The 11,717-nt window shown below is 46.5% G+C and overlaps 1 protein-coding gene across 3 annotated transcripts in view; it reads right to left on the bottom strand.

The window, feature by feature from the left end:
- Positions 1-2,324: 2,324 nt before the first annotated feature.
- CD151 (CD151 molecule (Raph blood group)) overlaps positions 2,325-11,717 on the bottom strand; it is a 32,127-nt gene continuing 22,734 nt past the window's right edge. For all 3 annotated transcript variants that reach the window (XM_041421119.1, XM_041421118.1, XM_041421120.1), the window contains 5 exons: positions 9,980-10,054; positions 7,197-7,301; positions 6,189-6,344; positions 5,219-5,305; positions 2,325-4,458 (listed from right to left, as the gene is read on the bottom strand). In XM_041421119.1, coding sequence (XP_041277053.1) covers positions 4,399-4,458; positions 5,219-5,305; positions 6,189-6,344; positions 7,197-7,301; positions 9,980-10,054 — 483 coding nt within the window. In that variant the 3' untranslated portion in view covers positions 2,325-4,398. The remainder of the gene's footprint in view (positions 4,459-5,218; positions 5,306-6,188; positions 6,345-7,196; positions 7,302-9,979; positions 10,055-11,717) is intronic.

Here is an 11,717-nt window from a genome sequence, read left to right as displayed (position 1 = left end):
CAGCTTCCTTTCTGTTAATGCTGGCACGCAGGAGGAGCAGCCTCTTTTGCAGAGCATTAAGAGGACTTGAGAACCCCAGAGTGGTGCACTTGGAATGAGTCACTGAATGCATTTGGGGGGGGCATCAGCATCCTTGCTGCTCATGTGATTACAGCTCGTTTGAGAGCATTATGCTCCCTCCCCACAAGGAATTTGTCGTCTTTGAAGGCACCACGTGAATCTGCTCCCTTTTGCCTCCGTGGTCAGCTGGGAAAGGAGAGAGCATTCCCCTTTGCCATTTCCCAAGCAGGCTGTATTTGTCCTGTCTCACCAGGGAGGAGAGTATCACTGCCTGAGCCTCGACTTTCTCTCCACTGCTGCAGCCGTGCTCAGTCCCAGCCCATCAGGAAAACAAGGACACTGCAATCACCACTGAAGGAAGGCTTCATAAATGGCAAAAGAAAGGGGCACCAAGGCCTCCCTAGGGGGAAAATTCCCCCAGTTAAATGGCAGAAGAAAGGGCATGTCTGTGAACATGTTGAGGGTTAGAAGCAGCCTTGCAGGGGAGCATAAAATACTCATCTTGTTTGAAATGGCAGGAACAGAGTGACTGCCCAATGCTGGACCCTTGCAGAAACTGCTTACCACTACAGCTGTTTTCCCCTTTATTCCTGAGCAAATTGTGCTGACCACCTGGCCACCCCAGGAGCAGACCCTGGGCTGAGCTAACTGCTGCAAAGGACAATTAGCACAGCTGAAATCTCCGGGTCCAAACCAAGACAAGCCTGTGCTCCTGTCTCCAGAGAGGGGGAAGGACCCAAGAGACCTGAGGCTGTGGGGATGCTGTAAGAAGGCAGCTGCACCTTGATCACGAACAAGAAGCCCTTTCAAAAAGAAAGAGAAATCGCTTTAAAGCAATAGCTTCATGCTTAGAAATACTGTGCTCCAGACGTCCCAGACACCACCCCAGGACAGTACTGCAGAAAGGGTGCTAATTTCCATCTGGGGATGGGAAAGGGTGGCTGTGGCCACGCTGCACTCCTAAGGACACAGAGGAGACCAGGACAGCCCTTCCTTCTCGGTTTGTGCTCCACCTTCAACTCACTTCTCCTGGAAATGGGGCTTGGGAGGAGGTCTCATAAATGCACCCAGTCACATTCCTGTCTTACCCAGTGCATCCCAGGAATGCTCAGCAGCCCCGCAGCGGGCACTGTCACTCCCGCCAGCCGGCTTTGTCTCCCCTGCACAGGCAAACACGCTCTGCTGGGAGCCGAGCGCAGGCCAGCTGCAGCAGCCAGCCCGTCTGGTGAGCAGTGCGGTGCCGCAGCCCGAGCGCCGGCCCGCTGCCGCTGCCTCCCGGGCGGCATTCCCGGGGCTGGGACACCGCCGTGTCCCGTCGCCACCGCGCGGCCGCGCCCCGCACTGCGGGCGGGACACCGCCGGCACTCCGCGCTCCCACCCCGACACCCCCAAGGGCGGCCGTGGAACACGGCATCGGTCTGCTCCCGCTTTTTCACCCGCCCCTGCGTCAGGTCAAAGTCATGGAGATTCCAACAGGACACGTTTATACCCCTGTGGCAGCTAACAGTACACTAATAACTATCAATACTAATAAATCTGCTATTCATCCTAATAAATAATCATAGTTTTAGGCTGTAATAGCTGATTATACTACTGGATCCTAAAACAAATAATGTAAATAGAATTTAATAGATCCCAACAGTAGAATTTCTGATTGTATTAATTGTATTAATAGTTAATACCAATACTATAAATGCTAATGCTTACAGGAGATGATAATAAACACTAATAAACTACTAATTAATAATAAATATTAATAAAGCTAATAACTACCCCTGTCACTACCTTGACAGGACAGAGGGCAAATGATGGGTGACACTGCAGGCCACTGGGTGACCCTGAGGCCTTGGGCTCCCCTGGACTGCACTGGCAGGTTTTGATCCATTACACCAAACTGCGCCTTCTCATAATAATTAAGCCCTGTGTTCTCATTTGACCCCTTCATCAATTATCAGAGCCTCAAATGCCCTCAAGTAACCCCCACCAGGGACTCCAATGACCTCAAGTAACCCCTGTGACCTTGAGCAACCCCTGAGGTTCTGCACCTTGAGCTCTCAGGGGCAGCCTGCAGCACCGCACACATCATAACCAGGCTGGCAGGGGCAGGGACAGGGATGTGAAGCAGACTCCCCCCAGCTTCCTTCCCTGCCTGGTCCCTCCATTCATCTCCTCGAGGAGCTGGCTCCTCAGCAGCAGGATCTGAGCAAGCCAGAGAACTCACCTGGCTCATGGTAGCCCTTCAGTTGTGCCACACTCAGTCAGTAGAGAGTCTTAAGCTTTATTTTTCTATTGGCCAGCAACTTAAATTGGGTTAAAAAAACCAAAAGCAATGAATATTGTTACACAGAGAAAAAGTATAAAACAGCTTCAGTGGACACAAGCCAACTTACTGTCCATGTCTCATTCTTCCTGGCCTCTCCCAACCCTGTACAACATGTTTGAAGGGAATGGGTAAAGGCAACTATGAAGATATGCTTAAGAAATCAGAAATATTGCTTCAAGCAACATGCTCAATATTTTCCTCTTAGTTAGTAGTCAATACTTGTTAAGGAACTTTACCATAAAACAAGAAATAATTTAGAGATTTCTCCTTTAGATCATTACAGAATAATTTAACTTTCCTCTCTTACTTACTGTTGTGGAACCAAGGATACACCTCAGTTCCTCCACCTCTCTTTCTGCATTAGTTGAGGATTATTTCATAGAACTGATAATGGAGGAGTTTCAGATTGACCTGCTCTGAATTTTAACGTGTTGCCCTTTAGCGCCAGTCCGCAATTTCTGCTCCGTGAACCAAAACCCCCACGATGCTGCAAGACCCTCTGCTGGTCTGGATGATTCTGCTTATGTTGGCTGTCTGCTGCCAGGTGCTCAGCCAGCACTGCTAAAAGGCCAGAAGAGGGAAGAAATTTATTTATGAAGGTCTGAGCTCATCTTCCCTGCTCAGAAACACCAAACTCCCCTTTCTGCTGCTTCATGACTGTAACAGGCACACCAGGAAGGAGGGAACAAGACAAGAGGAACAAAAGATCCTGTGAATTCAGGCTATGATCCTGCTGGCACCAAGTCCATGGCAATGTCTGTGTCCTGTATGTATCCAGGACCCCAGTGCAGAGACAACAGTTAACTAAAATCTATTCCTCAGCAGCAAACACCTAACCCAGCACTACCTATTTACCAAATACACTGGGGCAACTGGTTGAAACTGACTCTCCTGACTTTCTTGGCAGTAACCAGTAAAGTGAGCTTCCAGACCAAGCCAGAAAACCCTCAGCTAATTAACAAGCTACTTGGAGGCTGAAAAACTTTGGTGTATATCCATTTCCTGCCAAGGGAGGTAAACCTGGAGGTTTTAGTTAGAAAAATCAAACCAAAGGAACATCTCAACATGTAACAGATAAAAAAGGTACTTCCACTAATTGAGCAGGCCAAAGCATAGCAAGATATGGCAGCCTCACAAAAAGACCAGCTCTTCACCAAACCTCATCAGGGGATAGGGAGGTGGAAATAAGAGTCCTCACTCATGCTGGAAACCAGTCAATAAAACACACTAGACCCAAAAAAGGCAGTCCATCATCTTTGCTCCAGAACTGCTGGGAAGCAAAAGGCCTCTTGTGGCTCCTAATGGCACTGTGTTGGAGGAGGCTTCAAGGAAAAGAAGGAAGAATTGCTGAGAAATGCTAAGGCACCCACAACATCTTGGCAACATGAGTGTCACACCTAGATTTCAGCTGCACCAAGTTGTGCTCCCAGTTGGCTGGGCAAGTAGCTCCTGCCCCCAGTAACCAGGCAGGCATCCTCTCTGGTGGAGAACAGCTGTGTTAGGACATTGGTGCACACTTGGGAGGAGGGACAGAGAGAAATGTTCCATGTATGAGAAGCTCAGCTCTGGCTCCAGCTCAGTGCAGAGCCATCATCCGTCCTCACAGTCAGTGCCTGGTACTGCTGAGCCACTTCTCAGGAGAGCAACCATGATTCTTGTACAGCATCCTGACAGCTTCATGTTGGCTCGGGAGAAGCCTCCAGGAAATGGCCTTGGATAAATCTTGCTTTGTAGTTATATCAAGGGACTGTTGTGCTAAAGCTTCTAGCAGAAGATCCACAGCTTTTTTGTTTCTTGACACTGAAGAGGACCCGCTGAACTCCTGGCTGCCTTGTACACAACAAGGAGGGTGACTTTCCCCGGAGGGGCAGGTAAGGCAGTGCATGGTTCTAAAGGCATTCAATTGCAGAGCCAAGTCCTCAAGTTACAGACACTTTGGTGGTGGTGAAGAGTGGTCAGGTTTGGCAGGTGCTAAGGGAAGTGGCAGAGGGGGAGCAACAGAGCTCTCACAGCTATTAATATGGTTCTGACTTTAAACTCTTGTACAAGCAGCAGGTGAAAATCATCCCAAAGATCTACAGTGTAAAGGGAAGAAAGAAATACATGAAAACCACAGAATGGATGCAGTGGAGTCAGCAACTTGCAGATTAACAGTTCAGACCCACACTAGTGTCAGCCAGCTCCTGCCTGGGGATAACACACTCCAGCATGCAATAGGCAGCAGGAAAAAACAATCTGTGCTAATCCTTGTAATTAACCACCAGTAGCTTCCTGGGGTGTAATTTGGCTGCTTGCCAGAACAAAGGGGAAGATGAGGAACTCCCAGACACATCTGCATAATGAAAAAAGAATATCCTGTGCCATCCCCTCTTGAAATGAGAGTGTAAGACATTCACATTCTACACCTTCATTCATCACCCTCTTGCAAATCATTACAGACCCACAGGGCTGTTCTTCAACATGAGACAGCTGAAGGAAAAATTCTGGGTAACTCGAGATAATCCTTAGGATCCTGGGTGGGAAGGTCCCTGCTGCTGGGCAGGCAGTTATGGGACACAGCCACAGGAGGGCTTCCTCGGGCTGCCGAGCCATGGCCTCCCACGGGCCCGGAGAACAACTCCTTCCCGGCCTTGCTGGATACATCACCTGCAGGGAGTTCACCAGACTGCCACAAAGGCTTTTGCTTTGGACCTGGTGAATCCTCGGTCCCTGAAGTACCTGGCAACTTCTTGCCAGGCAGGGAAGAGCAATAAAATATCTTTATTTCCATCTCTCAGCTCAGGAGTTCCTTCAACTTCTGCCCAGTACCCCAAAACTCCCCTCAGCCCTTTTTACCTGCACACAAGCAATGCTGATGCCCACTGCCCCGATAATTTTCAGATGCTCTTGAATGAAGTTTTCCAGCTTGGTAATGCAACCACTCTGCAGGGTGAAAGGAGGGACATGGAAGATCAGCTCCATTTTAACCTCTTTTTCATTTTAATCCAATATTTGTGACCCTTGAAAGCAGCACTTTAAAAAGTGGTGTCTGTGAGCAATCTCTTTCCCCAATATCTCTGGAAAGCTAAGCAGATGATGTGAACTGCATCATGCCTGGCATTGTTCAGGACCAGCTGGCTCAGGAACCTCTGAACAAACCCAAGGTGGCTGCTGGCAGTGCAGGAGAAATGCAGAAGAACTGACCACATCACACATAGAGTGTCATTCTTCTCTCAGGTATGTGGAGAAAGATTCACTCACTCACTGCCTAGCTCCTGCCTGGAGGGGATGTTTATTCCTGTGAGGCCAAAAGGCCAAGGAAATGCTGCTAAGTGCATCCAGAACCAACAACCCTAAAGTAACTGAAGCCTTTTAAGAGTAAATTCTTCCCACTGCTATTTATTACAGTTTGGTTATTGAGTTTTGGTATGAACCTGTAAAGCCAGGCTCTGACTCTGCCTTGCAACTGTCAATCAAGGACCAGAAGTATCTCCACTTGCACCTCATGGAGTAATTCCAACCACAGGAAGCTGTGTCAAACGTAGGCCTTGCATCCAAATCTTGTCAGAACTAACAACCTCTCCTGCTTCCCCCCACAATTAATGTACAGTGGTAACAACATAATTATTTTCCTCTATATCTACATATTAAATAATAGTCTACAGCGCTGAACACTCAGCTAAAGAAGTGAATTCTACATTCCAAGGAATGCTACTGACCTTGAAGCCTACTGACAGTTTGCAGTAATAACCCAACACCATCACTCCCTGCCCACCTCCTTTACACACTTGGTGACAGGTGGCTCTGAAGCCTTTCTGCTCTTTACCTCCTTGTAGATGTTGGAAGGATGGTCTCTTCTGCCACACAGGTCAGTGATCGTCTTACAGCAGCTGTCTGGGACTTTCCTCCCACTGGCCTCTGGAGATCTGATCCACTGGCTGTCGGCCCAGTCCGTGTAGTTGTTGCTCCCACAGCACTTGAACTGCACACACAGAGAGCAAAGGCTGAGCCTGCAAGCACTGCAACCTTTTTCTCCTCCAGCCTCCCACATCAAGGCCTGGGCTTCACCCTCCTTTGCAGACACTCCAGCTATCTCATGGATCTGGTTTTTTTATAACTATTAGTGACTTTTGTGTTGAGTTCCCCAAATAGCCCTTTAAATATCAAGTTCATCCACCCTTCAGCAGCTGTGACTTTTGTTTACTGCTGGGACGAACTGTAACCAGAGTGCACCTGCAGCTGCCTCAGCTCATAACTGCATGTTAATGATGGCAACAGGATAAGTTTAATTACCAGTTACCATCACAAATGCACCTGCTATGGCACTATGCAAAGAGCAGTCCCTGTGCTTTGAAAATGCCTGTGCACAAGGGCCTTTTCTGTGGGAAAACCTGTCAGAACTGTGGCAGCCCTAACCTGAATCACCCCTGTGCCAGGCACAGCAAGCAACAGTGGCAGGAGAGTTCTTCCTTCATTACATCTTACTCTCCAGGGTGCTGAAAAGCTTAATGAAAAATGTCAGCAATTTCTCCAAAGCTTTGAACTGGGAAAGTAGAAGCAGCTGTCAGAGTGACTTGGCAGCTCCAGTTCACCGGGAGCAGTTCAGATATCATTTCCCTAGTGCTACTGGTCATGCAATTCAGTGATCACACCATGCCATTCTGCCAGCTGCATGGCTCAGGCCTTGCACTTCACCCAATTTTGTCTTGATTCAGAACATACACTCAGCTTACAGAAGAAATATCTGCAGGTTGGATGACAAGAGATGCCTTTTGTATGCTTGGTTTTAAGCCCTGAAGTTGCATTAACTCTCTTTGCCTCCAGAGACACCCACCTCCTGCTGCAGTTTGTCCACTGCACTGGTAACACTCTCTTCTCCCTCCCTCCGGTACTTCTGGGTCATGGTGTTCTTCAGATTTTGTTTCAGCTCCAGGCTCAGCTGAATGGAAGAGACAAAGGGGTAAAATCACAAGGCAAATTCACTCCTCAGAACAACCCAAAGCCCTGCATACATTCCATTGCTTTTGCTCCAAGAGGAGGATGGAAAACCTAGTGGAAGCTACAGCTTCCTTCAAGATTGTCCTCCAAGGCTGGACTGGACAGGCTTATTTCCAAATGATCACAGATCAGACCTCTGCTTTAATAACTTCAGGGAGGTGCTTTGGGATCAAATTTCAGCCTATGTTACACAGTGAATTCCCCACATGGCTTCTCACCTTGAATGTGCAAGATTGCCAAGACATGCCTGCAGTGAAAGCAATACAAAAGTGTGCCTGCTTAAACATGAATATGCCTGTGAGACCACATACAGTCTTCTCCTTCTAAAGCCTGTAAAAAAATACTAAAATTTCTATTTTTGTAAAAAATACAAATCACTCCGTCCAGGAGCAGTAAGAAATCAAGAGCCCTTGGCATGATGGACTAAAGTCACATAGACCAAACAGCTCTTGTATCATCTTGAAAAAGGATGCCACAGGAGGGAATTAAATGTGTGATTGCAAAAATCATTGCAAGGCCTTTCTTGGTAATAGAGAGACAAAGTCTGATTTTGCAAGAGCAGAATTTATGATGGATAATCATAAACCACTGGCATGTTCAAGTGATTGGATTCAAACACTTATTCCTATGGGGACTCTTTTAATCTAGCTGAGTTCTTTTCACCCTTTGGTGACAGCCAAGAAGTGCCAAAGAGCATCCTTTTTTTTTGTTATCGTGGTTGCATCTCTTTCTTTTCTTTTTTTTTTTCATTTTTTTTTTTTTTTTCTTGGTTGCACCTCTTTCTTTTCTTTTTTTTTTTCATTTTTTTTTTTTTTTTCTTGGTTGCACCTCTTTCTTTTCTTTTTTTTTTTCATTTTTTTTTTTTTTTTCTTGGTTGCACCTCTTTCTTTTCTTTTTTTTTTTCATTTTTTTTTTTTTTTCATTCTGGCTCATGCAGCCACAATGCTTTAGTCCAACACCTTTGAAATTCCAAGTTTCCTACATAAACCAATATACATAATGCCAGCATGCATTTTAGATGGGGTCAATGGAATAAACAGCTGAGCAACCTCTTCATATACCTTTTATTCTACATAGTAAGTAGTAAATGAGAGGTCAAACATCTGGTTATACTAACTGTGCAAAATACAGTCTGGAGTTCATTCTCCCTTTGAAACACTGCCTTCTCCAATCCCAGGTGTCAGATGGGGACAACACCTACCTCACAGAGATGATATGAGGCATCACTCATTAATATTTGAAAAATGCTTTGAGATCTTGGGCTGGGAAGCTCTATGGAAATGCAAAGGACTTAGCATAACAGAAAGGAAGGAAAAGGTTCAGCAGCTGGAAGGCAGAGGCAAATAAAGAGGAGAGTCCATTAGCAGAATTATTACTTGGGAGAAAAGCTGTTACCTGCGGGCTCACGGGGAAGAACTGCAGCATGGAACAGAGATAAAGAACCAGTTTAGACACACGCATGCAAGCCTTAGATACCAAAGCAAGGGCTGAAATAAAAACAGTGGCAAACAGAGCAAGCAGCCTGCAACCAAGAGAGAAGCAGGATTTATCAGCCAGAGGGCAAAGGGATGTGCAGCTGTTGATCCAAGATGCACTCAAGTGATCTAAAGCACTCAAGGGTACAGTTCTGAATATACTGTCCCTTATTTCAACCCGGGGATCAGCTCCTCTTCATCCACTGTCACATATGAACCTCATGCCTTTGCACAGATGGATGGACAGATCCTGGCTTCCTGCCATGCCTGCCAGGATTGATCTTTTCCTGTTAAATATGCACATTCATACCCCAGATCCCTCCTGGCAGGAGCCAGTACAGTACTTTGGCTCCTTGCAAACCACCAGCGCCTATCCAAGGCAAAGCATAGAAGGTCCAAGAGAAAATGGAATGGCAAGGAGTCCTGGCAGTAAAGTCAACAAGATGGGATATTCAGCTGCTTTTCAGACAGCCATTTGATAACAATCCTAATTTGCCACTTCCAATCAATTTCCAGACATGAGAGCAACTTTGCAGGCTGTTTGCCTTGGCGGTTAAACTCCCTTTGAAAGCAAAGTGATGAATTACGCTCTGCTCTCGGCAACAGCAAGAAGTGCCAAGCCAGACCTGCAGCTGTTGGGAGCCTGTCCTGTGTCTCCTGCCCCTCAGCTGTGCTGCTCAAGTAAAGCTCTCAAAAAGTTCTTGACCTGAAAGGACTCTCAGCTGGTCCATTCATTACCTTTGCTGGATGCAGCAGGAACTATTCCGGTGTTCTGAACACGAAAAAGCGGCACTAACGTGATTTCAGTTGCTTGCACTATGCCTTGAAGGCTGTCAGGAGAGTTCCTAGATCTACACAGCCTCAAAAACTGTCTTCTACAAGGGTCTGCAGAAAAACAGGGCAAGAAGTGCACCACAGGAAGGAGCTGAGCAACAGGGCTGAGCAACCCTTGGAGTAATGATCACCACTTTGTCAAAACTAGTAAATAATCCAAGGTCTTTTGTATATGAAGGGGAGTGAGTAGGTGAGCCACAAACAGACCTATGTCCCAAGCATCCAGGCCAAATTTTGGCTGGAGAAATGGGATGATAACAAGCTGTTCTCTCTCCCTTGTTTGAGTCTCCAAGGACTAATGTCTACTCACCTGCTGGTAGTAGATATAGGCCAGGATTCCTGCAATGATCTCCAGGAGAAAGATGCATAGCAACAATATGAAGTACTGTAAAATAATGGGAAAAAAGAAATTAGAACAGAACAGAAGGAGATGCCAGGAGGTAGCTTTTCTTTACCTAGTAAAATGCCTGACTCTGTCCCCACCAATGCTTTCCTGCAGCAGTGTTTAAAAGCAGGGTATGGGATCAAGACTTCAACAGGGTAGGAAAGGAACAATGCCACAGATTAATAAAAAACCACCAAACCACAGAATAACTGAAGACAAGCAGCAACAAGCGTGAGTTTAACTCACAGAGCCAGAGGGATATAGACAATGGAAAAGTGCAGGCAACCAAGATAAGATCACTGTACAAGAGAAACCTAGATAGATAATCTAATGACTACATTCAGTATCATAGAAAGTATCTCATTCTGACAACACAAAAGAAATTTAAACTTTTGCTTGTTTTGACATTGTTTAGGGCATTTCACCAAATTACTAAGGAGCAATGTATGTTATAAAGATGACTCAGTATAGCCACAGAGGGCCCATTTCACCAAATATACAGCACAGCAGCTAAGCATAAAGCATCATTTGTGCTCCCAGTGACTTCTGCAGGGCTCAGCCACAGGCTGAGGGGCACTGTAGAAGTGGATGGACTTCAGCACTGATTCACACTCTGCACTAGGACTGTATGTGCTCCTGAACTGGGCTCTAGATGCAAAAGCTCTGCATCTCAAAACCAAAGTGAGAAAAACTCTTAAAAGAGTAATAGGAGAACATGACTATTTCCTATTTCCTAAAAGGGCTTAGTGGCAATGAAGTGAAAAGGGTAAGTCCTGCTTACCACAAGGAGAATCAACTGGACAGTACAAAAAACTGTTTGGGAATCTTGTTATAGCCACAAACAAGTAAAAAAGCCAAACCCATGAGGAATATGTGCAGCAGATTAAAAGGACTAGGCAGGCCTGAAGATCCAGGGTGATGCATCTACTTCCTGCTTAGGGTCCAAGACAGCTTTTCAGGGAGAACCCCTCTCCTGACAAACAGCCCCTGCCTTGCTCATGGTCAGCAATGAACAGTTGCTTTACAGATCCAGGCTGTTCTGTGACTGCTATTAAATTAATCTTCCTGTAGATAAAGCTGTAGAGACCCCAGTTCCAGCCATAACAAGGACCTCAAGCTAAATTCCTGTAAGAGCTGGCTTCCCCAGGACAGAACAAGCAAAATATCTCCCATTTTCTGTTTTACCCTCAACCTTAAGAAAGGTCTGCTACCAAGAGACAAAGCAAATTGCTCCCTACAAATGTAACTGGACATCAAACCTGCACAAAAAAGGACAGTGAAGATCTGGACACAGCAAGGGTGCCTCCTGTTGCACAAAGGTTACACTCCCACTGTGTGCTCTTTTCACTAGGTATTTCCCAGGCCCTTCTGCAGGAGTAAAATGACACAAACACTCAGGCTTCCTCCTTCACCCCTGCTGGGCTTCGGCAGCTGCAAAGGAAGGACAGCTGGGTTTTATCTGCAGTTGGGCTTTAATCTGAGCACACAATCTCTGCCTTTCACTCCCCTGCCCCAGGCTCACCCCGCAGCCATCCCGACCATCTCCACAGCCGCCTGTACAAGGTACCCATTCATCCCAGGCAGTGAGTCACACACTGGAGTGCAGGATAGCTAAAGGCTGCTCCCAACACTCCCAGGAGGTTGAAAAGGGGCAAGAAAGGGT

Source organism: Onychostruthus taczanowskii, unplaced genomic scaffold (assembly GCF_017590055.1).
Source record: "Onychostruthus taczanowskii isolate IOZ18803 unplaced genomic scaffold, ASM1759005v1 scaffold69, whole genome shotgun sequence".
Classification (NCBI taxonomy): Eukaryota; Metazoa; Chordata; class Aves; order Passeriformes; family Passeridae; genus Onychostruthus; species Onychostruthus taczanowskii.
This window is presented reverse-complemented; position numbering and strand designations above follow the sequence as displayed.